The sequence below is a fragment of the Erinaceus europaeus genome, chromosome 21 (genome assembly GCF_950295315.1).
Source record: "Erinaceus europaeus chromosome 21, mEriEur2.1, whole genome shotgun sequence".
NCBI classification, from domain to species: Eukaryota; Metazoa; Chordata; class Mammalia; order Eulipotyphla; family Erinaceidae; genus Erinaceus; species Erinaceus europaeus.
Window position 1 is genome coordinate 29,597,534 of NC_080182.1, and position 25,855 is coordinate 29,623,388.

The following is a 25,855-nucleotide window of genomic DNA, read 5'->3' on the forward strand; positions in this document are numbered from 1 at the left end:
CAGTGTTGCAAGTGTCTCTCTCTTTCCCCCTCTGTCACCCCCTTCTCTCTCGATTTCTGGCCATCTCTATCAAATAAACAAATAAATAAATACATGTAATACTAAAAAAAAAAGAAAGAAAGAAAGAGTGAGACGGAGGTAGAGGGGAGAGACCACAGCACCGAAGCCTCCTTCAGTGTGGAACTTCAGGCTGGAACCCGGGCCATGCTTGCACAGGGCTGAGCAGCGCTCTGTCCAAGTGAGCTATTTTGCCAGCCTGTATAAAAAAAGCTTTGTGGGGACTGGGCAGTAGAGCAGCGGGTTAGGTGCACATGGCGCAAAGCACAAGGGTTGGCCTAAGGATCCCAGTTCGAACCCCCCCTCCCCTGGCTCCCCACCTGCAGGGGGGTCGCTTCACAGGCAGTGAAGCAGGTCTGCAGGTGTCTGTCTTTCTCTCCCCCTCTCTGTCTTCCCCTCCTCTCTCCATTTCTCTCTGAGAGAAAGATAGACACCTGCAACAATAACAACAACAACAAGGGCAACAAAATGGAAAAAAATAGTCTCAGCAGCAGCAGTGGATTCATAGTGCAATCACAGAGCCCCAGCAATAACCCTGGAGGCAAAAAAAAAAAAGCTTTGTTTTTATTTGACAGGAAAGAGAGAAATTGAGAGAGGAGGGAGAGGTAGAGTGGGAGACAGAAAAGCAGACACAAACAGACCTGCCCTTCGAGGTGGAGAGTGGAGGCTTGAACCAGGGTCCTTATGCATGGTGATATGGAAAAGCTTTATTATTTGTTTCTTTGTTTGCTTGTTGCCTCCAGGGTTATTGCTGAAGCTCAGTGCCTGCACTATAAATCCACTGCTTCTGGTGGCCATTTTTTTCCATTGTTGTTGCTGCTGCTGTTGTTGGATAGGACAGAGAGAAATGGAGAGAGGAGGGAAAGACAGAGGGGGGAGAGAAAGACAGACACCTGCAAACCTGCTTCATCGCTTGTGAAGTGACTCCCCTGCAGGTGGGGAGCCAGGGACTTGAACCGGGATCCTTATGCCGGTCCTTGCACTTTGCACCACCTGCGCTTAACTCGCTGCGCTACTGCCTGACTCCCAGGTCTCAGTTTTTAATGCAGCTTGCACTGTGTTCATTCTGTACTAGCACAGAGCCCCAGCAAAAGCCCATGGCGAGAGAGAGAGAGAGAGAGAGAGAGAGAGATGTCAGGTGCTTTAAACCCAGCAAAGCCAAGTGGCTTTGGATTGCCACCATTCAGAATTCCAGACCCACACACACACAGGGGCTGCGGTGAGGGGGGAGGGCAAATGACCCGGCCACTTGCACTGTCACGCCCAGACCTGAGGTGGAGGCCAGTGGTCTGCTCTCTCTCCCACCCCAAGAGCAGGAAACACACTCACACCTCCCTGGAGGAAAAAACGGCCCCACACACACCCCACAGCGGCTACTGAGAAGCTCAGAGTCCATCCCTGCCCACTCCAGACCCCTGCCCACCCTCACCCCTGCCCACATCCCAGGAATCCAGAGGTGGGGAGTACCTTCAGGCCAGGTGCAAGGGGGTCTAAGGGCGGGGCAGCAGCTGCAGGAGGTAGCAGGAGGCTGGGAGCAGCCAGCTTGGGGCCTGCAAAGGACACAGGGTCAGGCAGGGCGGTGAGTGCAGGGGACACTCCATGCCCCCAGACCTCTCAGGTCCCCCCCTTACATGCACTGCCACATAATGATAGGGAAACATTTTGGACAACTCCCCCCCCTACACACACACCCTTTACTGAAGCCAAAGATGGCCCACCAATGATAGGTGGGGAAACAGAGTCACGGTCAGCAAGTGACATGAGAACACAGGTGTCAGAAATACATATATACATATATGTAATAAATATACCAGAAACACAGAATCCCAGGCTGAATATAGACCCTGTGAATGGGGGCTGGGTGGTGGCACACTCAGCTAAGTGCACATAGTAACATGAGCAAGGACCCAAATTCAAGCCCCCAGCTCCCCACATACAGTGAGGAAGCTTCACAAACCATGAAGCAGGTCTGCGGGTGTCTTTCTCTCTCCCTCTCCATCTCCCCTCCCCTATTAATTTCTCTGTTCTATTTTTAAATTTTTTTAAAAAAATATTTATTTACTTATTCCCTTTTGTTGCCCTTGTTGTCTCTGTTCTATTTTTTCAACTTTGTTTTTTTTTATTATTATCTTTATTTATTTACTGGATAGAGACAGCCAGAAATTGAGAGGGGAGAGGGAGGTAGGGAGGGAGAGAGAGAAAGAGAGAGAAAAAAAACAAACACCTGTGCCCTGCTCCACCGTTCATGAAGCTTCCCCCCTGCAGGTAGGGACAGAGGTTTGAACCCAGGTCCTTGTGCATTGTGACATATGTGCTCAACCAGATGCACTACTACCCAGTCCCTCTATGTTCTGCCTAATAAAATAGAAAAAAAAAAAAAAGGAAAATCTGGTCTCCAGGAGCAGTGAATCTGTATTGCTGGCATCAAGCCCCAGCGATAATCATGGAGGAAATAATAATAATAATAAAGTAAAATACAGTTAAAAATAAAGCACATGTGGCTCAGCTTCTCTCTGTGTGTCTCACCTGCTCAGGTGAGTCCTCCTCCCTCATCCCCATCTCCTGGTCCCTCCTTCCCAGCCCGGAATTATCCAACTTCAGTCCCAGTTGAAGGGCAGCAGAGGGGCTGCAGGGGGCGACAGAGGCCCCACTTCTGTGGGAGCAGGTGGCTCTGAGGAACTGGGAGCTGAGCCCAGGGTTCCTGGCACAGAGGGTCCCCATGCCCCCATACGTCCCCCGCCACTTCCCCCACCTCGGAGATAACCCATCAGCCTGAAGGGAGGCAGTGGAAGACAGGGGCTTTCCTGGAGAGGATGCCCTGGGTCAGCTGATGCAACCACCCCGCCACTAGGCAGAGATGCGGCTTCCTGTGTATCTGCAGACTCAGGGCCCTGTCCCGGGCATACGACCTGGGGACACGGCAGGCAGAGGTGTGTGACACCACCGTTCGCACTTGTGACCTTTGCCTGGCCGGCCCCAGATCTTCCTTGTTCTCCATGACCAGCCTGTTGACCACCCACGGCTACCTTGAGGACAGTTTCCTTATCTGCACTTCTCCTCTCTGGCTTCTTTATTTGTAGCAGCAGGAAGTCATTCAGGCCCTGTGGCCTGGCGGGAGAGGCCCGGAGCCCACGCATCTGGGGCGTTTGGAACATTCCTGTCACTCGACAAGGGCCAGTGGGCACCAACATGGTGGCAACATTGAGCTGTCCGGACCCCGACCACAACAGGGTGACGCAGGTGCTGTTACCACAGCTGAGTGCCTGGCCCCCCCAGGTCCAAACTTCTCACTTTTTAAAAAATTATCTTTATTTATTGGATAGAGACAGCCAGAAATTGAGAGAGAAAGGGGAGATAGAGAGGGAGAGAGACAGAGACACCTGCAGCCCTGCTTCACCACTCACAAAGCTTAACCCCTGCAGGTGGGGACTGGAGGGCTCAAACCCAGGTCCCTGAGCATTATAACATGTGTGCTCAACCAGGTGCACCGCCACCCAGCCCCTGCTTCTCCGAGAAAGAGGAGACAAAGAGAGGAGAGGCGGGAAAGAGAGAAAGACCCCACAGCCCTGTGTGGTGACTGAATCACCTCCCAGCCCCTCTGCCCATATTCCAGGTGAAGCTGAGGGGCTGGGGAACTAACTCAATGTATTAGAGTTCAGTGTCAGTCTGCCAGAGGCCCTGAGAAGTGTGGCTGTGCCCAGGGGTGGTCACTGGCTGCCTGAGTCCTTCTGTCACTTGACAAGCTGTCCCGGCCCTTCCCTGGACACAAGAGGAGAACACATCTGAGGGGGGTTGAGGGCTCTAGGTGTGGGGTGAGAAGTGATTAGAGACAGATGCAGAAGCACTCAGCACACGGTATAAGACAGAAAGGGAGACAACGAGGGAGAGACAGAGAGACAGACAGCATAATGGTTCTGAGGTCCCAGGTTCAATCCCCAGCACTGCCATAAACCAGGGCTGAGCCTGCCTACCTATCTATCTGCCTCTCTCATTAGAATGAATAAATAAGTTTTTAAAATACTCTATTTATTTGATGAGAGTATGAGATACAGAAAAAGAGAAACCAGAGCCCTGTTCAGCTCTGGCTGACGGTGGTGCTAGGGATTGAACCTGGGATCTTAGAGCCTCAGGCAGCTCAGGCAGGAGAGTCTTTTTGCAGAAATTATTATTATTATTATTATTTTCCCCAGAGCCCTGCTCATTTCTGGCTGATAGTGGTGCTGGGGATTGAACCTGGGACCTTAGAACCATTATGTTCTCTCCCCCTGACCAGCTTCAGACTGCGACAATGAGGCAGGTGTGTGTGTGTATGTGTGTGTGTGTGTGTGTGTGTGTGTGTGAGCGCACATGTGTGTGTCTGTTTGTCTGCCTGTCTGCCTGTCTGCCTGTCTGTCTGTCTGTCTGTCTGCCTGTCTGTCTGTCTCTGGGCTCACCACCATCAGGCGGCGGGGGAGCAGAAGTGTGGCTGTGCCCAGGGGTGGTCACTGGCTGCCTGAGTCCTGTCACTTGACAAGCTGTCCCGGCCCTTCCCTGGACACAAGAGGGGAACACATCTGAGGGGGGTTGAGGGCTCTAGGTGTGGGGTGAGCAGTGATTAGAGACAGATGCAGAAGCACTTAGCACACAGTATAAGACAGAAAGGGAGACAGCGAGGGAGAGACAGAGAAACAGACAGCACAGCCTGCTCCTGGGGCTTGAACCCAGGCCCTACAGGGTGAGATTTCACTTGTCCTCTCTTTATGAGGATCAGGATGTGAGGTCAGAGCAATGAGGCCTCCTCTGGGCCATGTCTGTCACCAGTGTCGCCAGAACTCACTGTCAGGCGCTGTCATTGATTTTACTGCCCTGAGCAGAATATCACTAAAGACACATCTTCACTCCTCCACCAATCTCCTGTAAGTAAAGAGAGCTCGGGTGAGCCGGCACACCTGGGCCCTGGGGTGCGGCTGGCCTGGGGGCCTGTGCCTGGTCCCTCGTGGTCCTCACAGAGGCTGCCAGCAGCCACCCCGGGGTCTCAGTGCCCAGCGGAGAGGGGGGCGTGGATGGTGGCGTGATGTCAGGAACCGGCTTCCCTGAAACACAGGGTGAGAGAGACTGTCGGGGTGGGGTGGGGTGGGGGGCATAGGGAGGCTGGGAGAGCAGGGTGCTGGCTCGGCCTGCCCCCAGTGTCTCAGGAACTCCTCGCTCTTGGGCCTCGCGCAGAGGCCCCAAGACTTCCAATTCCACTGCCGTGTAACCCAAACCAGATCCTCCTTCCCCGAGCCTGTCCCCTACTACAAATGGGGGATATCTGCCCCCACACCTGGGAATGCTGGGGGGACGGACAGGAGGACACCACTCTGCACACTCTTCTCAACCTCATGTTTCCTGGATATGGGAGACAGCTAGAGAGCTCCCATGGTCCCTGGCCAAACCCCCAGATGTTGGGGTGCAGAAGCCCCTGGCGTCCCTTCCACAAGTAATAGGAACAAGCGACTCCCCCCAGGGCCCCATCTCCGAGTGCTGGTTGGGCCAGCAGATGTGGGAGGGGCAGGTGTGGGAACTGGCACAGGGCAGTGAGGAGGGTGGCTGGCAGCTGGGCTGGGCTAGAGATCACCTGAGGTGAAAGGAGTCACTTCTGCTTTGCATCCATGTAGGAAACACCACAGGAGCTGTGAGGGCGTGTCCCCAACAGCTTCTCAGAGCTGCCCCTGCACGCAGCCCTGTGGCCCTAGGGACACTCTCATGGCCTGTCCCAATCTCAGCCTCTGTTTCAGCCTCCAAATCAGCCCCTACCCTCCGGCTCCCAAACCCTAGCCCCATCCTCCAGCCCCAAGTCCTCACTCCCAGTCTCTAGTCCCCAGACCCTTAGTCCCCTAGTCCCCAGCCCCTACTCCCAGTCTCCAGCCCCGAGTCTCCAGCCTAGTCCCCATTCCCCAGCCCCTAGTTCCCAGTCCCCAGCCGCCAGTCCCCAGCCTCCAGTCCCCAACCCCCACCCTCCAGCCCCCAGCCCACCACAACCATAGACTGAGGGCCACAGAGAGACAAAGGGATACCACATAGGCCTTGCACACAAGAGGTCCCAGGTTCAACATGTGGCACCACCCACAGTCAGAGCTGGGCAGTGCCCTGATCAGTAATAATAACAGTGATGATGATGATGATGACAGCAGTCACAGCTCACAGACTGGCCCCATCACCACCCTACTTCAAGGCTCTGTGCCTCCTACGTCCTGACCAAGTGGACGTTCCAACAGGGAATCCCCACCCTCCCAGAGCAAGTCTGAATCCACAGCACTGGGGCTGGAGGGGCACTTAGCCGACCAGCCAGGCTTGCACCAGAGGCACCTGGGTCAACCCCCAACACCACGACTCTTTCCTTCCCCCCCTTTCTATTTCATAGAACATAATGGTTCTGCAAACAGACTCTCATGCCTGAGGTCACAAATTCAATCCCCACACCATTAGCCAGAGCTGAGCAGGGCTCTGGTAAAAAAGAAAAGAGAAGGGAGTCGGGCAGTAACACAGCAGGTTAAGCGCACGTGGCGCAAAGCACAAGGACCCGCATGAGGATCCCGGTTCAAGCCCCCGGCTCCCCACCTGCAGGCAGGTTGCTTCACAGGTGGTGAAGCAGGTCTGCAGATGTCTATCTTTCTCTCCCCTCTCTGTCTTCCCCTCCTCTCTCCATTTCTCTCTGTCCTGTCCAACAATGACAACATCAACAACAATAAAGCAACAAGGGCAACAAATGGAAATAAATATTAAAAGATAAGAGAAGGAGTGGGGAGGGGAGAGAATGGAGGGAAGGGGCAGAGGGGAAAGCTCCCCCAAAGCACCCCCAGTTGGGTGGGGGTCAGGCCGGACATATCTCTCTCTCTCTTTCGCTAGTAAATAAAAAATCTTTAAGAAAGAAAAAATTAAGTAGCTTGGCATAGCTGTGCCATCATGTTGAAGCTTAGCATCTCCAGAACCATTTCATCTTCTCAAATCAGAACTTGGTCCTCCACTCAATACCCCCTGCCACTCCTCCACTCCCCCTCACAGGCTCCTCTGTTTTCTGACCACAGATTTAACTACTTGTCTGCATTCTCTAGCTGGGCTGGGTCCCTTTCTCTCCTGCAGAAACTGGAAAGGTGTGTGTGTGTGTGTGTGTGTGTGTGTGTGTGTGTGTGTGCATTCCAGTGACACAGAGAGGCATCACACACTGGGAGGGAAGGTACAGAGAACCAGGTTACCAGCTCTGTGTAAACCACACGGTATCCCACACAACACACCATCACACCACACACACCACACACAGACACCCCAACCAGAGCAGAGGAATCAACTGCCCAACACCCCCTCCCGGACCCAGGGGTCAGTGGCGTCTTCCCACAGAAACCACTCCAGCTGGCACCTGGGGCGCTGCGGCCAGGCCAAGGCACCCTGGGGATGTCTGTGGGGGCATCTAAGGTGCAGAGGCAGCTCCCAAGCTGCGGCCACCACAGCCTGCCCTCCCTCACCTTCTCTGGGCCACCAGGCCTGCAGTAAGGGGACCCGCCAGCCAGGGCACAGGAAGGAGGTGTCCAGCTGTGCCCAGCTGCCCACAGTCCTGCCATCCATCCCTCTGTCCTCCCGGCCCCACAGGAGTGAGCGTCACCAGGCCCAACCCAGCTCCGGTCAGTGCCAACCTCTGAGGTCACCCAGCCTGCAGGCCGGGCCAGACTGTCATGGTCCCTGGCCTCCACCCACAGGAGGTGTCCTCGTGGGAAGGCGGGCAGCCCCCCTTCCTCAGCCCCAGGCCCCACACAGGCTTGACTGCCACCTCGGTCCCGTTCATTTCAGACAGACAGAGGGACAGAGAGGAGAGACCCATTGCACTATGCCATCCAAGGAGCTCCCCCGCAGTGCAGGGCACTCCCACAGAGGCCTGGGCCACACCCAGAGCCACACCCACCAGCTGAACTATCTGCAGCCGCGCCTTCTCTGCTCGGTAGCTGGAGTCAGTTAGGACATGGCGTATGCTGCAGGTTATCTCCTGTTTAGGCGCCTCACCGAGGACTAACCATGCCTGGCACAACAGAAGCACACCTGAGTCCCCCTTCAGTAAGTGCCCCCCACCCTGTGTGTGGTCACTTTGCCGGATACCCACCCCCAGCCCTGCCCAAAAACCACTGGTGGGCTCGCTTCAGCCGGACTTCTTCTTCTTTTCCTTTTTTTAAAAGGTTTTCTTTCCTTTCTTAAAAAAAATTTATTTATTTTCCCTTTTGTTACCCTTGTTGTTTCTTGTTTGTTGTTATTATTGTTGTTGTTGTTATTGATGTCTTCGTTGTTGGATAGGACAGAGAGAAATGGAGAGAGGAGGGGAAGACAGAGAGGGGGAGAGAAAGACAGACACCTGCAGACCTGCTTCACCGCCTGTGTAGTGACCCCCCCTGCAGGTGGGGAGCCAAGGACTCAAACTGGGATCCTTACGCTGGTCCTTGTGCTTCGCTCCACATGCACTTAACTTGCTGCGATACAGCCCAACTCCCAGCTGGACTTCTCTTGAGGAGCGTGTGGACCTCTCCTCTCTGTGGAGACACGCAGTGGCCTCCAGCGGGCATCTGGGTGCTGAGGCACAGTCAGAAGTGGTGGCACCACCACCCAGCTGGTCACCATCAGCACACAGACTCCCCCCACCACCACACACACAGGAGCCGGGCCCTTTGTCTCCAGGGTTATCCCTGGGGCTCAGTGCCTGCACTATGAAGCCATTGCTCCTGGAGGCCATTTTTTCCATTTTGTTGCCCTTGTTGTTATTGTTATTGTTATTATTGTTGTTGGATAGGACAGAGAGAAATGGAGAGAGGAGGGGAAGACAGAGAGGGAGAGAGAAAGATAGACACCTGCAGACCTGCTTCACCGCCTGTGAAGCGACTCCCCTGCAGGTGGGGATCCAGGGTTTCAAACTGGCATCCTTATGCCAGTCCTTGTGCTTTGTGCCATGTTCACTTAATCTGCTGCGCTACAGCCCAGCCCCCAGAATTTTGGCTTTCTGTCAGCCCGACCCCCTCAGTGGTGCTCGGCTATCCTTGGCACACAGTCCTCCATGCCAGTACCTGGCATCACCCTCGGCACAGAGCAGTGAAAGCCCACTCCGCCACACACAGTCCCGGGGATGGAGCCACCCCTCATCCCTCACCCTGCAGGGAAGAGTCTAGGAGCCTGCTCAGAACACCTGGTCTCTCGGGTGCCTGCGGCTGAGAAGTAGAACAGCCTGCAGGATGGAGCCCCAATGCTGACGGCTCAGCTTCCGGTGGTCCTGCCCATGTGTCTCTCCTCTCCCCATCTCTCTCCCTCTCTGCCTCTTGCCCTCTGTGCAGGTGCCAAGGCAGGAAGTCGTTCTTGGCAAAGCCCTGATGGTGAAAAGCAGATCCGGGGGGCAGGTGGTAATGCACTTGATTGAGTGCACACATTACAGTGCGCAGGGACCTGGGTTCAAGCCCCATTCCCCACCTGCAAGGGGGAAGCTTCACAAACGGTGAAGCAGGTCTGCAGGTGTCTTTCTCTTTCCTCTCTGTCTTCCCCTCCTCTCTCAATTTCTCTCTGTCTTAGCCAACAAAAAATGAAAAAGTGGCCACAGGAGCGGTAGATTCATAGTGCCAGCACCAAGTCCCAGAGATAACCCTGGAGGCAAAAAAAGAAAAAAAAAAAGGTTAGGGCTGAGTGGTGGTATGTCCTGTAAAGCAAGGACCTGAGTTCAAGCCCCTGGCCTCCACCTGCAGGGGAGAAACTTCATAAGCAGTGAAGCAGGGGTATAGGAGTTTCTCTCCCCCCTGTTTGTTTTCCCCTCTCTTAATTTCTGTCTCTGTCCAAAACAAACAGCTAATATATAAAAAGAAGATATCGGATATATATACATATATATGTATCATGTAGATTTTGTTTTCTTGGTTGCTCCAGGGCCTCTTGTCCACATGATCCCACACTCACAAGCCAATTCAAGAGGGCTCCTAACAGGGGCCCCAGGGCCTCCTCCCCAGCTGCCAGGACACAAGTGGCCCTGGACCATGGGCAGAGGGGACACCTGGTGCTGACAGGCCGGCCTTCCCGTCCCATGAGCGCCCGCAGGGCTGTGACACCACTATCACTTATTTGCTCCTGGCCCGAGGCTAAAAATGAGACCTTCTAAAACAAATGCAAGTGATTTGGTGCCAGCTGGCCAGTTGAGGCTCTCTTTTTAGTATATGTGCAGCCGAAGCGAGCACAGTTGAGGCTCTCTGGGGCCCTCTTCTGTTACCTTCTAGTCTCTGGACTTGGCAAGACCAAGCCTTCCTGGGAAGCCAAAGCCTCTGTCTCTGTCTCTCTCTCACACCCCACTCAAAATCCCCACCTCGAGCTAGGCAGATCTGGTTTTATTCCCCATCTCACTGAATCTCTCCCATCTGTTCTGTGTGTGCCCCAATCTCTTTCTCTGTCTCAATCTGTCTCTCTCCCCCTGCCTTTTTGCCTCCAGGGTTGTCACTGGGGCTTGGTTCCTGCACCCAGACCATCTTTTTCCATTGTTGTCGTTGTTGTTGGATAGGACAGAGAGAAATCAAGAGAGGAGGGAAGAAAAGGGGGGGAGACAGCTGCAGACCTGCTTCACTCTTGTGAAGCAACCCACCCTGCAGGTTCGAGCTGGGGGCTCGAACCAGGATCCTTACACCAGTCCTTGCGCTTCGCGCCATGTGCACTTAACCTGCTGCACTACCGCCGGCCCCCTCTCTCTCAATTTTTTTTTTTGCCTCCAGGGTTATCTCTGGGGCTCAGTGCCTGCACTATGAATCCACTGCTCCTGGAGGCTATCTTTTTCCTTTTGTTGCCCTTGTTATTTATTGGTATTGTTGCTATTGTTGTTGTCATCACTGCTGTGATTGTTGTTGGATAGGACAGACAGAAATGGGGAGAGGAGGGGAAGACAGAGAGGGGGAAAGACAGACACCTGCATACCTGCTTCACCACTTGTGAGGCGACCTCCCTGCAGGTGAGGAGCCGGGGGCTCGAACCAGGATCCTTAAGCTGGTCCTTGCGCTTTGTGTTATGTGTGCTTAACTCAGTGCACTACCACCCGACACCCCTAGCTCTTATTTTTATAATTTTTAAAAAACATTTATTTATTTATTTATTCCCTTTTTGTTGCCCTGGTTGTTTTAATGTTGTAGTTATTATTGTTGTTGTTGTTGGATAGGACAGAGAGAAATGGAGAGAGGAGGGGAAGACAGAGAGGGGGGAAAGATAGACAACCTGCAGACCTGCTTCACTGCTTGTGAAGCGACTACCCTGCAGGTGGGGAGCCGGGGGCTTGAACTGGGATTCTTATGCAGGTCCTTGCACTTTGTGCCCCCTGAGCTTAACCCGCTGTGCTACTGCCTGACTCCCCCTTGCTCTCATTTTTAACCCCTATCTCCAGCCCCCAGCCCCCAGCCCCCAGTCCCCAGCCCCGAGTCCCCAGCCCCCAGTCCTCAGCCCCCAACCCCAGCCCCCAGTCCCCAGCCCCCAGCCCGCAGCACCCAGTCCCCAGTCCTCAGCCCCCAGCCCCCAGTCCTCATCCCCTAGTCCACAGCCCCTAGTCCACATCCTCCAGCCCCCAGTCCTCAGCCCCCAGCCCCCAGTCCTCAGCCCCCAGCCCCCAGTCCCCAGCCCCGAGTCCCCAGCCCCCAGTCCTCAGGCCCCAACCCCAGCCCCCAGTCCCCAGCCCCCAGTCCCCAGCCCCCAGTCCTCAGCCCCCAGTCCCCAGTCCTCAGCCCGCAGCACCCAGTCCCCAGTCCTCAGCCCCCAGCCCCCAGTCCTCAGCCCCCAGTCCACAGCCCCCCAGTTACTAGTCCTCAGCCCCCAGTCCCCAGCCCCCAGTCCTCAGCCCCCAGCCCCCAGTCCTCAGCCCCCAGCCCCCAGTCCTCAGCCCCCAGTTCTCAGCCCCCCAGTCACCAGTCCTCAGCCCCCAGTCCCCAGCCCCCAGTCCTCAGCCCCCAGCCCCCAGTCCTCAGCTTCCAGCCCCCAACCCCAGTCCTCAGCCCCCAGTCCCCAGTCCTCAGCCCCCAGTCCTCAGCCCCCAGCCCTCAGCCCCCAGCCCCCAGCCCCCAGTCCCCAGCCCCCAGTCCTCAGCCCCCAGCCCCCAACCCCAGTCCTCAGCCCCCAGCCCCCAGTCCTCAGTCCCCCAGTCACCAGTCCTCAGCCCCCAGTCCCCAGCCCCCAGTCCTCAGCCCCCAGCTCCCAGTCCTCAGCCCCCAGCCCCCAGTCCTCAGCCCCCAGCCCCCAGTCCCCAGCCCCCAGTCCTCAGCCCCCAACCCCAGCCCCCAGTCCCCAGCCCCCAGCCCGCAGCACCCAGTCCCCAGTCCTCAGCCCCCAGCCCCCAGTCCTCATCCCCTAGTCCACAGCCCCTAGTCCACATCCTCCAGCCCCCAGTCCTCAGCCCCCAGCCCCCAGTCCTCAGCCCCCAGCCCCCAGTCCCCAGCCCCGAGTCCCCAGCCCCCAGTCCTCAGGCCCCAACCCCAGCCCCCAGTCCCCAGCCCCCAGTCCCCAGCCCCCAGTCCTCAGCCCCCAGTCCCTAGTCCTCAGCCCGCAGCACCCAGTCCCCAGTCCTCAGCCCCCAGCCCCCAGTCCTCAGCCCCCAGTCCACAGCCCCCCAGTTACTAGTCCTCAGCCCCCAGTCCCCAGCCCCCAGTCCTCAGCCCCCAGCCCCCAGTCCTCAGCCCCCAGCCCCCAGTCCTCAGCCCCCAGTTCTCAGCCCCCCAGTCACCAGTCCTCAGCCCCCAGTCCCCAGCCCCCAGTCCTCAGCCCCCAGCCCCCAGTCCTCAGCTTCCAGCCCCCAACCCCAGTCCTCAGCCCCCAGTCCCCAGTCCTCAGCCCCCAGTCCTCAGCCCCCAGCCCTCAGCCCCCAGCCCCCAGCCCCCAGTCCCCAGCCCCCAGTCCTCAGCCCCCAGCCCCCAACCCCAGTCCTCAGCCCCCAGCCCTCAGTCCCCCAGTCACCAGTCCTCAGCCCCCAGTCCCCAGCCCCCAGTCCTCAGCCCCCAGCTCCCAGTCCTCAGCCCCCAGCCCCCAGTCCTCAGCCCCCAGCCCCCAGTCCCCAGCCCCCAGTCCTCAGCCCCCAGTCCTCAGCCCCCAGTCCTCAGCCCCCAGTCCTCAGCCCCCAGCCCCCAGTCCTCAGCCCCCAGTCCCCAGCCCCCAGTCTTCAGCCCCCCAGTCACCAGTCCTCAGCCCCCAGTCCCCAGCCCCCCAGTCCCCAGTCCTCAGCCCCCAGTCCCCAGCCCCCAGTCCCCAGCCCCCAGTCCCCAGCTCCCCAGTCCCCAGCCCCCAGCCCCCAGCCCCCAGTCCTAACTCAGCTGCTCCCCTCTGCTCAGCTCTAGCGCATGCTGGTACCAGGGCCTAAACCTGGGATATCAGGCAGGAGTCTCATGCGCAGCCTAGGTGCTGGCTGCTCAGTCACCTGGGCATGTCGGAAAGCATGGCCTGTCTTGCTGGTCCTGAATCTCTGGTCTCCAGGGGCCCAGCTGCTGGAACCCCGCATCATCCATTCACCTGCTTCAACACCTGTGAAGCAACTCCCCCTGCAGGTGGGGAGCCGGGGGGCTCAAACCAGGATCCTTATGCCACCTGTGCTTAACCCACTGAGCTACCATCTCACTTAATGTTTTTATATATTCATTTTCTGTTAGAGGTAGAGAAAAATTGAGAAGGGAGAAGGAGATAGAGAGGGAGAGAGACAGACACCTGCAGCCCTGCTTCACCACTCATGAAGCTTCCTCCCTGCAGGTGGGGAGCCGGGGCTTGAACCTGGGTCCTCGCATTCTGTAATGTGTGCGTTTAACCAAGTGCACCACCACCTGGCCCTTTCATTGGATTTTGTTTTCTCCCACCAGGGTTATCACCGGGGCTCCACACTCAATGACCCCTCACTCCTAGATAACTTGTTTTTTAGATAGAGAGAAAAAGAGAGGGAAGGGCGGAGGGGAGAGAGAGAGGAGAGACACCACAGCACTGCTCCACTACTCATGAAGCTTCTCCTCTGTGTAGCTGCTCCCAAGTGGGGGTGGGGGGGGCTCGAACCCAGGTCCTCAGCAAGGTAAAGAGTGAACCCTCCCGGGTGAGCCAGGTCCCGACTCTTGGCCAGTGGGTTCACTGTCTCCCAGGGTTTGAGGGGAGGGGGGTGTTGAGAAGCTCACCCCTCATCAGCCTGGGCCGTGCACGGGCTCTGGGGAATGACCTCCCTGTCTGCTCCTTTGTTTCATATGAGGACATGGCCAGAAACTCCCTGCCAAGGAGCCCCAGGAAGGAAGTGACGGTAGTGTCAACCAGTGCAGCAGCGAGAAGCCCTCAGGGTTGTGCAACCAAGAGGGACCAAGTAGTAAATCTCACAGAGACTCCCAGGAGGAGGGAGGACAGCTTGGGTCATGTCCCCACCCCGTCAGGTTTTAGAAGCTTCCAGCTCCATCCACTGAAGTGGCAGAACAGGGGGTTCACCCTAGGGAGAAGGCTTTGACCTCAGCCTGCCTGGCCTGGGGATGAGGGGTCTGCCTCTGCGCTTGTCCTCAGCCCCCTTCTTCCCTTCAGCCTCCAGTCATGGTTACCTGGCCTTGGCACGCTGCTGCCTCTGGCAGAAAGGCCAGCTCTCCCTCAGGCCAGCCGTGGCCCTGAGGAGGCCGAGTTTCACTTCCTTGGGAAACCTATGACATCAAATCCTCCCCCTCACGCTCTCCCACCCTACCCACGATGCTCCCCTGCTGACACCCCTTCCGGTCGGCTGTGTTGATCCTGTACCAGCTTCCTCTGGGGTCATGTCACTCTTGTGTCCCCAAGAAGGAGGAGGAGCAAAGAGAGATCAGAGACAGAATGGGGCTGAGGTGAAGGAACGGAGGGGTCACAGAGCTGAGAGACAGCTCTCCCAGTAGAGCACACACCTGACCACAGGTGAGGGCCTGGGTTCAAGCCCTGGCCCCACACAGGGGCACTATGGTCAGTACCGAAGCATGGTGAAACAGTATGTGTGGTCTCTCCCTCTCTACACTCCCCAAGGATACAGAGTAGAGAACTGGGGGGCATGGTCCAGGAGGTGGCACAGTGGATAAACCACTGGACTCTCAAGCATGAGGTCCCTAGTTCAATACCTGGCAGCACATATACCAGAGTGATGTCTGATTCTCTCTCTCTCTCTCTCTCTCTCCTGTCTTTCTCATTAATAAATAAAAAATATTTAAAAGAAAGAAAGAGAGAAAGAAAGGGAGAGAAGAAAGAAAGAAAGAAAGAAAGAAAGAAAGAAAGAAAGAAAGAAAGAAAGAAAGAGCAGTGCTGGGAGGCTGTTCAGCTATACTACAACACACACGGGGACCTCAAGGAAGTCTTCAGCTCGGCTTCAAACACGAAACTCTGGCCCGGACCTTTGTCAGTTCTTCCTAGACCTTGAGGGGCCTCATGCCTATGCAGGGAGAGCTGAAAGCAGTGCTCACAGCGGAGACTCCCTACCACATGAGGACAGGCCGGGCACAGGGGTCAGGAGTCCTCTTGGTGCTGGAAACGAAGCCCCACTGGCTGTGGTGCACTCTCTCTCTCCCTTTCTCTCTCTCTCTCTCTCTCTCTCACACACACACACACACACACACACACACACACACAGTGGAAGTCGAGTACCAGAAGGAAGCTTCTAGTTACCATGATGCCCCAGAAACTGCAGGACTGTGGCCAGGGCCTGTGTCAGCCTGACTCCTCAGACCCCCTGGGGACCCCACCCCCACCATCAACACCACAGGAAGTGGGCCATATATGCCATATGACCCTCTGTGAGGGCAGGCTGTCCCCAGTCCCCACTGCAGACAAGACCACAGAGACTCATAAACAAGGAAGCCTCCCCATCTCAGTAACTGCCCTCACAAAAGACAGCCCAGAAACGTGGCAGCACAGGCTCCTGAAACTTCCTGCCCAGCAGTCACCTTGAGAGACAAGGCTGGGGGCGAGGCCGGGCAGCAGCACACAGCTGACACAGCAGCTTTCCCTTCCCTCTCTCTCTCTCTCTCTCTTTCTTCCTTTCCATTTTAAATATTTATTTACTAGATAGAGAGAAATTGAGGGGGGAGATAGAGAGGAAAAGAGACAGAGAGACACCTGCAGTCCTGCTTCACTGCTTGTGAAGCTTCTCCCCGCCCCCGCCCCCGCCCCCGCCCCCCCTCAGATGGGGGTCCCTACACGTTGTAGTGTGTGCTAAGCCACCACAGCCTGGCCCCACATGACAGACTTTTTTGCCTCAAGCAGCCCCGGTCTGAGGTTCATCCCTGGCACCACCGTATGCTCTAGTTAGACAAATAAGAGGCCGTCAACACAAACTCAGAGACCCCACCCCCGCCCAGAGTCTCTGTGCAGGAGAGGAGGCCACAGAATTTGCATTTCTAGTCAGCGCCCAGGTGATGCTGATGCTCAGAAGTCTGGGGAGCACACTGCAGAGCTGTGGTCTCCCGGGAAGCAGGGGACCCCGGAAGGCCCTGCCCCTGTTCCCCACATGAAAGGTGCTTTCTCAGAACAGCCAGACAGTGAGGGCAACCAGCAAGAGGCCAGGGAGCTCTTCTGCAGTGTCTGCTCAGCTCCACCCCTGAGCTTCAGGGTGCTGGGGCAGGCGGGGAGGGGGTTTCAGACATGCTCTCTGCCAGAGGACTCCTGGGTTATGAGGGGCTGGGAGAGAAGAGGGTGTAGCACCCCCAGACCCTGGGCTCTGGGCCAGTCTGCCCTGGAAGTGTATGTAATATGTGGACTGACAGCCTTTTGTGGATACATGAGTGTCTGAAGGGCAGGACTGTAGACAGTTGTCTCCCCAATATTTATTCCCTGCACTGCTAGAGCCACAGGTGCCTGGGCTGTGCATATGATGCAGATACCAGCTGGCAGCCAGGCTAGGAGACAGCTCAGCAGGTAGAGTGCACACCTCACCATGCACAAGGTCCTGGACTTGATATCTATACCATGCCCAGCACCCAGGGAGCTCCATGGAGTGTGGGCAGGGCTGGGGATCTCTCCTCTCTCAGCACCATGCACAGCACCCAGGGAGCTCCATGGAGTGTGGGCAGGGCTGGGGATCTCTCCTCTCTCAGCACCATGCACAGCACCCAGGGAGCCCATGAAGGGTGGGCAGGGCTGTGGGGGTGTTTCGTCTCTCCTCTTCTCTCTAAACATACAGACAAAATTGGGTCAGGATCAGCTTGGTGGTGTCATGCCTGGTTTTACTCCCCAGCACTGAGAGAAAGAGAGAGAGAGGGGGAGAAAAGGAAGGGAGAGGGAGGATAGAGAGAGGGAGAGAGAGAGAGAGGGAGGGAGAGAGAGAGAAAGAGAGAGAACCTTGGCCTGGAAACCAGCAGCCCTGGCCAATGAGGACTGTGACAGCAGGAAGGACTGTCTACCTGGAGTCACCGTGTCTGCCATTGGTGAGCCTTGACTGCTGCTAATGCAACTACTGATTATAAGACTGATTTGTTTATTTTCATGAGAGAGAGAGAGAGAGAGAGAGAGAGAGACCAAACAGAGCACTGCTTGCTCTAGTTCAGAAAGGCACTGGGGACTGAACCTGCCACTTCCATGAGTAGCTGGTCTTGGCTGAGGACACATCATGGACCAGAGACCCACAGGCCCAGCCATCGCATCCTGACCTCTGCTGAGTCCCATTCAGAGGGGCCCAGAGAACAAGGGGGTTCTGGGAAATGGCCAGTGGGGTATAGGCAGCATCGCCCTCCCCCACCCCAGTAATCACACCTGCCAGCAACAACAGACAGTCCCCCCGCCCCCCCCAGGTCGTATGACGGGGAGCGACCTGGAGGAAGCCACTTGGACTGAAACTTTCGGCCTTGTGGTTTGCAGGCCAAGTTTATTCAAACAGACCCTGAAAGTGCTTGGAGGAAGTTGGAAGTTGGAAGTTGGAAGCTGGAACCCCAGGCCAAGGCGTCAAGCTCGTGAACCCCACCCCCCCAAGCCAAGGACCTAAGGGGGAGGAGAGGTGCCAGCTTGGGCTGTGTACAGTGCAGACACTGATTGGGTTATAGCCTCCAAAACTCTGAGCACTTTCTCCCTGACTGACGAACTGACCCAGAAATGCTGGGATATTGAATTCTGCACAAGGCTTTGGCCAGGCTGATGGAAGAGCGACAGCTCAGAACTGGGCCAGTGAAACCCCCAGGCCCAGGCATTTGCAAGGGCAGAAGCTACCTGTCCTTCTGAGCCTCAGAGATGCCCACACCTGGCGACTGAGCAGGAGAGACGTCACGCCTGACCTGGGGGGCTGGGACAACCCTTTCCACTCGCCCTGGCATCAGTTGGGAGTCTGTGCCCAGTGCCCTCCGGCCCAAGGGAGCAGCTCTCTCCTTGCTGACGGGCCTCCCTGTCTCCACGCTGGGGCAGTGTTAGAGTCCTCAGCCCAGTGAGGCGGTGTATGGGTGTATCTGCAGGAGGTCTGGGCTGAAGGGTGGCGTGTTGTGAGAGGAGGCTGCTGGGTATGACCTCCATCCCACCCTGACCGGGGTTCGATGTGGGTGAGTCACTCAGCCCTTCCTGACCTGGGTTTTTCCAAGAAGGAGGGCCTGCATCAGGGCTCCTCAGGGGCTCACAGCTCGTCCCCCCCAGCCCACCCACCCTGACACTGGACAGCGCTGGGTCAGGAAGTGAGCGGCCTCAGCCTGTGACAGCCACTTCCAGATGCTTCTGGTCAGGCAAGTTCTGACACCAGGATGAAAGGCCAAGTCCTGTAGAGCCCAGCCTCGATCCCTGGAACTCAAACACTTTCAGGCCTCCAGACGTGCCTGTCACAACCGTGACCCTTCTTGGGGACATGGCCAGGACCCGGGGGACCCCATCACGCCTGCCTTCTTCTCCAAAGTGCCTGACTGGGGTCAGCCCCGGGCCCTTACCCTGGCTCTTTCTGTCTCTGTGGCTGGCTTTGTATCCATTTCGAGTCTGCCACCATCGCTCTTGAGACAAACAGGCGTGTGGCACGCTCTCAATGACCCGGTGACACACCCAGCTGCCCAGGCTCCCAGGGGGCTACCGGTCCCCCATGGGTCCCACAGGCCCTCTCTCGAGGTCACGGACAGAGTGTCCAGGGAGCTTGAAGCTCAAGGACCAGTGGGCAGAGGTGAGGATGAGGAAGAGGGAGGTCCCCTGGTCTCCAATTTATTAAACGTTGGTACGCCTTGCTGCCTTTCAGCCATCATCCCCAGATCCTGCCACAACCCTACCCTGACCTCCCTGCACAGATGACCGCACGTGTCCAGGGACTTCATCTCTTCAGAGCCCCACCCAACGAGGGAAATACTAGGGACAGCACAGGTGTGTGTAGGAGTATGGATGGACCAGGCACCTGCCCACATGTCAGCAGGAAGCAGTTACAGAAATGTGAAACTCCATCCTTCAACATTACAGAAAGAATTTGGGGTCCATGCTCCTAGAGGGGGAAATGGTGAGGGAGAGAAAGACCACCCAGAGAGAGATGGGATTGGTGACAGGCGTGGCTTGGTAGGTGTGTGTGGGGTTTTGAGTTTATAATGCAGAAATGGAGCACGTTCAGGCTCTCCTTGGCCCAGACATCATCGTGCCAGTCTTTCTCTACCCTTCCTCTCTCTCTCTCCCTCCCCCTCTCTCTCCCTCTCTTTCTCTCTCTCCCTCTTTCTTTCTCTCCCTCTCTCAACCAACATGTGGTAAGTGGTTCCCCTTCTCATTCTTTTTATCTCTGCCTCTCTTTTCTTTTCTTTTTTTTTTTTTTCTGTCTGCCTCTCTTTTCTAAAATGTTTTTTGTGTCCAATAAAGTTTTAAATTACCTGGATAATTGTGCTCTCTTTTTTTATTTTAAAATATTTTATTTACTTATTTCCTTTTTGTTGCCCTTGTTTTTATTGTTGTTGTTATTATTGTTATTGAGGTCGTTGTTGTTGGATAGGACAGAGAGAAATGGAGAGAGGAGGGGAAGGCAAAGAGGGGGAGAGAAAGATAGACACCTGCAGACCTGCTTCACCACCTGTGAAGCGATTCCCCTGCAGGTGGGGACCTGGGGGTTCGAACTGGGATCCTTACGCCTGTCCTTGCGCTCTGCACCACCTGCGCTTAACCTGCTGCACTACCACCAACTCCTAAGGAATAAATTTTTTAAGGGAGGGCCAGGGTTTTCCTCAGAGGATGAGGTTCCACCTTCCCTCAGGTAGGGGCTTGGACTTGACCCCGGCACCACAGGGCAGAACTGTGGACAGCATCAGGCAGATGGTATGGATGCTGTCCCTCCCTGTCTGCCTCTCCCCCACCACCCCCACAATATATTGGATTGTGGAAAAAGTCACGACTCGTTTTGCATAGAAAAGATGTCGTGACTTTACCAACAACCCAATAGAACTTTTAAAATTGGGCCCAGCAGGTGGGAGTAGATAGCATAATGGTTATGCAAAGAAACTCTGATTCCTAAGGTTCCAAAGTCCCAGGTTCAATTCCCTGCACCACTATAAGCCAGAGCTAAGAGGTGCTCTGGTAAAGAAAAAAAAAAAGAGGAAAAAAGGGGGGGTGGCCAGGAGGCTTCTCAGTGGCTCTGCACATGCGTGAAGCCTTGGGCTCATACCCCGGCTCTACATAACAAATAAATGAAGGGGGGGGATGACTGCTCGTGGGGAGACACTTTGTGAGCAGTGAAGCGGGTCTGCAGGTGTGTCTCTGTCCCCTCTCAATTTTTTAAAAGATTTTTAAAAATATTTATTTATTCCCTTTTGTTACCTTTGTTGTAGTCATTGTTCAATAGGACAGAGAGAAATGGAGAGAGGAGAGGAGACAGAGAGGGGGGAGAGAAAGATAGACACCTGCAGACCTGCTTCACTGCCTGTGAAGTGACTCCCCTGCAGGTGGGGAGCCCGGGGCTTGAACCAGGATCCTTCCGCTGGTCCTTCCACTTTGCGCCACCTGAGCCTAACCCACTGCGCTACCCCCCAACTCCCTGCCCTCTCAATTTTTATCTGTCCTATCAAATAAAGAAAGAGGAGAGAAAGAGAGAGAATTAATATAAGGGAGGGATGGAGGAAGGAAGGAAGGAAGGAAGGAAGGAAGGAAGGAAGGGAGGGAGGGGGGGGGAGAAAAGAAGGCCACCGGGAACAGTGGATTTGTCATGTAGGCACCAAGCCCCAGCGACAACCCTGGTGGCGAGAGAGAGAGAGAGAGAGAGAGAGAGAGAGAGAGAGAGAGACAGAGAGGAGAGAGAGAAAGGGAATGGCTTCAGTGTACCTGCCTGCCTCCTTTTGGCCCAGAGAGCCGACTGTGGTTCAGGCAATGGAGGCCCTGATCAGACGCCCCGCCCTTTCTGCCCTGAGGGCCGGCACTCACAGTCAAGGATGATCTGCGCAGCGCGGTGCAGCTCCAGGCGGCGCAGCAGGTGCAGCAGCTGGCGCACAGTGGCCTGCCGCATGCCCCAGCGCCACAGTAGCTCGCGGGTGATGCTCACGCCCTGCACACGCTCCATGGACTTGATCTTCCGCAGCTCTGTCAGGTCCGTGATCACGTAGGAGGCTGGAAGGAGGGAGCAGGAGAGTGAATGCCCAGCCTCGTCCACAGCACCCACGCCCGGGCCGTGCCTCTCCCGGTCAGAGGCATGGGCACCCCCGGGACCGTCCCACCGTGGGGGGAGAGCCACCTGCAGCCACACGGACTCAGGAGCGAGGCTCCAGGACGCAAGGCACAGCCAATTGTGTGCTTGTATGAGACGGAAAGAGGCCCGAGACTTTCCCTGCTCTGTGTGAGGACAGGTCCAGGCTGGGCCTCAGCAGTGGAGCACAGGGCCTGCTTGCGTGAGGTCCAGGGTTCGATTCCCAGCACTGCATAAGGTGGAGTGGTGCTCTGGCCTTTAGGGGTAGGGAGACATCATAGCAGTTCTGTAAAGAGACTTTAGTGCCTGAATCCCAGTCCTTGAATAATATATGCACTTGACCAGTGTGCCACCGCCTGGCCCCCAGTCCAAAAGGATTTTTTTTTTAACTCAATGCCAGCACTACAAATCCATTGCTCCTGGAGGCCATTTTTGTTGTTGTTGGATAAGACAGAGAGAAACTGAGAGGGGAAGGGGAGACAGAGAAGGAGAGAGAAAGACACCTGCAGACCTGCTTCACCGCCTGTGCAGTGTCCCTCTGCAGGTGGGGAGCCGGGGCTCAAACTGGGGTCCTTGTGCCGGTCCTTGTGCTTCCTACTATGTGCACTTAACTCGCTGCACAACTGCCCAGCCCCCACAAAAGAATTCTTTACATTAAGACATCAAACCGAGATGTAATTATAGCTCCGACCTCCCCCAGAAAGGGACTGTCAGGCCCAGACGAAGCTCAGTGGGTCCTGAGTTTGGTCCCCAGCCCAGTAGATGCCACAGGGCTGCTCTTGCTCTCTCCCTCGGCTTCACAGTCTGATAATCAAATAGACTTAAAGTCATGAATAAATGGCTGGATACAAAGACAGTTGTACTTGCTTCCACATTCAGACTTCCCGAGAACAGAACCTTGGCTCCAGAGCCCACTGCACCTGTCAACCAGCTGCACCAACCGCCTTCCCCACAACCCACGTCCTCCCAGAGGTTTGCAGACTCTGTGAGAGGCCTGGGCGGAGAACTCGAGTCCTCGGAGATGTGGCCTTCTGCCCTGGTTTCTCTAGAAACCAATGAAACTTATCAGAGATGAGGGAAAAGATGAGTGTAAAAATCAGTCTAAGGAAAATCTCGTGTCTATTTCACAAATATCAATAAATATTAATATTCAGGCTCAGCAGCTTCACAACAGACTTTCATGCTAGAGGCTCAGGGCTTCTCTAGTGATCTAAATACAATTTTTGGAATTTTAAATAAATGTGATTAAAATAAGAGTTTACAAATTAACTTTACAGTTCTGTGGTTTGTCATTTTAAAAGGCTCCATAATCTTTTTGTTTTGGTAACTGAACCTTACCACTGTGCTAAGTTCATGATTCATTGACTAGATGATTTTCAAATAAGGTAATATAGCAAAACATTAACTACTGAATGACAGAAGCTTAGTTGCCTTTGTTTTAATTTACAGAGAAACTAAAGATATTTAGGCCAGGGGCCAACTGCTGGTGCACCTGGTTAAACACACACATTACAGTGCACAAGGGCCCATGTTCGAGCCCCCAGTCCCCACCTGCAGGGGGAAAGCTTCATGAGCAGTGAAACAGGGCTGCAGGTGTCTATCTCCCTCCCTATCTCCCCCTCCCTTCTCTGTCTTTATTGAATAATATATAAATAATTTTTTAAACTTAAAAAGGGGCAGGGGTAGATAGCATAATGGTTATGCAAAGAGACTCTCATGCTTGAGGCTCCAAAATCCCAGGTTCAATCTCCTGTACCACCATCAGCCAGAGATGAGCAGTGCACTGGCTATAATAACAACAACAACAATAATAATAATAGTTAAAAAGAGATCTTTTGGGCTGTTAATAAACATATCTTGTGTCATATTGAAATTTTTACTGAGGCCAGGAGACAGCACAGTGGACATGCAGACTTTCAACCTGTAGGCTCTGAAGTCCCAGGTTCAACCCCCAGCATCACCATCAGCCAGAGCTGAGGGTGCTCTGGTGAAGAAAATGAAAGGAAATAAAATAAAATAACTATGAGGCTGGATATTCTTCTAGAAATTGTGAAATGAATTTATAAGTTTGGCAATCCACAGAAAACTAATATAACAGAGTCAACAATCACTTTTAGTTTTCACTATGAATGAAGTCTCCCAAGGATTAAGAATTCTATCAATAAATGTAATTACAATCTTGGTGGGGGGAGATCTTTGGTGGGGAGCGTGATGATCACACATACCAAGTCTGGGTGTAAAATTATACCCCTGATATCTTCCAATTTTGTAAAATACTGTTAAGTCCCTAATGAAATATGATAAAATAAATGGAATTAAGACTGCATAGAAATAATAATGAAAAGAAAGGAAGGAAAGAAGGAAGGAAGGAAGGAAGGAAGGAAGGAAGGAAGGAAGAAAGAAAGAAAGAAAGAAAGAAAGAAAGAATACCAGAGAGGGGGCTGGGCGGTGGTGCACCCAGTTAAGCACACATAGTTCTAAGTGCAGGGATCACGGTTCAAACCCCTGGCTCCCCACCTGCAGGGGGGTCATTTCACAAGCAGCGAAGCAGGTCTGCAGGTGTCTGTCTTTCTCTTCCCCTCTGTCTTCCCCTCCTCTCTCCATTCTCTCTGTCCTATCCAACAACAACAGCAGTGGCAACAAGGGCAACAAAGTGGGAAAGATGGCCTCCAGGAACAGTGGGTTTCTACTGCAGGTGCTGAGCCCCAGCAAAAACCCTGGAGGCAAAAAAAAAAAGAATGGTAACTGGGGGGGTGAGGGGGGGCAAGCAGTGGTGCAGATAGTACTAAGTGCAAGGATCTGGGCTTGAGCTCCTGGCTCCCCACCTGTGGGGGGGGGGTCGCCTCATAAGCAGTGAAGCAGGTCTTCAGGTGTCTCTCTTTCTCTCTCCCTCTCTATCTCCCTCTCCTCTCTCAATCTCTCTCTGTCCTATCCTATAAAACGAAAAGTGTGGCTGCAGGGAACGGTGGAATCGTAGTGCCAGCACCCAGCCCCAGTGATAACCCTGGTGGCAATAATAATAATAACAACAACAATGGAGAAAAGAAAACTGTATGAAAAGAAATGGAATAGCCACACGTTCCCAAGTGAGGGAGAGAAAGAGAGAGAGAGAGAGGAGAGAACGAGGGAGAGAGAGAGAGAGGAAGAGAGGAGAGAATGAGACAGAGAGAGAGGGAGAGAGAGAGAGAGAGAGAGAGGGAGAGAGAGAGAGGCTGACACATTTGTGGTTTTGTGGGAAAAGGATCTTGGCAAAGGTGGAGTTTCCTGTATGAGCAAGCTGGCTAAAAGCAGAGTGAACTTACTTAAGACTGGGGCTTTTTTTTCCCCTGCCAGACTTCACTGGGGCGTCACATCTGCACACTGTTTTACAGCTAGAGGGAGAGAAACAGAGAGGGAGCGGAGACTCCGCAGCACTGCTCCACCTCTCCTGAAGCTGCCCCCATGCATGGAGCTCCCTGTGGGGGTGGGGGTGCCAACCAGGGGCCTTACCCATGGTGAAGTGTGCACTCTGCCCCACTTGGGTTTTCTTGGAAAGAATGACTTTCAACATCAAAAACTCACGGGTACAAACTTAAAATTGGATTTCTTCTCTGTTGGAAGGGCACAGGGTCCTGAATGTAGGATTTACTTCCGGAGCACTGTGAGTGCCTCTCTGCCGTCTCAGGAGTTGGCCTGGACACCCAGCTCTGCATTGCCCCCCATAGTTTTCTGTGCCTCACACTCTCTGTGAGGGCTCTGGTGCCTCTCCCTCTCTCTCGTCTCTAGGGTTATCGCTAGGGCTCAGTGCCAGCACTGTGAATCCACTGCTCCTGGCGGCCATTGTTTCCATTTATAGGATAGGACAGGGAGAATTTGAGAGAGGAGGAAGAGACAGAGAGGGCGAGAGAAAGAGAGACACCTGTGCCGGGCTAGCCTGAGGTGCTCTCCGGGTTGGAGAGAACTCGGCTGGAGCCAACCTAGGCTGCTGCTTACTCAGCGACGTGGGAGAGGAACCAGGAACTCTCGTGGCTGAGCGGGAGCACAATGCAATGTTTTTTTTTTATTATTTTATTTTTTAAACTTTTTTTTCTTTATTGGGGAATTAATGTTTTACATTCAACAGGAAATACAATAGTTTGTACATGCATAACATTCCCCAGTTTCCCATATAACAATACTGCAATGTTTTATTGATCAGAAAAAAACTGCCTTTTGTATCTTCTGAGACGGAAGTGGCAGGTCGGAAAAAGGAACTGGGTAGGA

At 54.7% G+C, this 25,855-nt stretch overlaps 1 protein-coding gene across 2 annotated transcripts in view; it reads right to left on the minus strand.

Moving 5' to 3' along the window:
- IRAK2 (interleukin 1 receptor associated kinase 2) overlaps positions 1-25,855 on the minus strand; it is a 60,831-nt gene that overhangs the window by 19,803 nt on the left and 15,173 nt on the right. For both annotated transcript variants that reach the window (XM_060180727.1, XM_060180728.1), the window contains exons 2-4: positions 21,355-21,537; positions 4,986-5,129; positions 1,525-1,607 (exon numbers count right to left, since the gene is read on the minus strand). In XM_060180727.1, the coding sequence (XP_060036710.1) occupies positions 1,525-1,607; positions 4,986-5,129; positions 21,355-21,537 (410 nt within the window). The remainder of the gene's footprint in view (positions 1-1,524; positions 1,608-4,985; positions 5,130-21,354; positions 21,538-25,855) is intronic.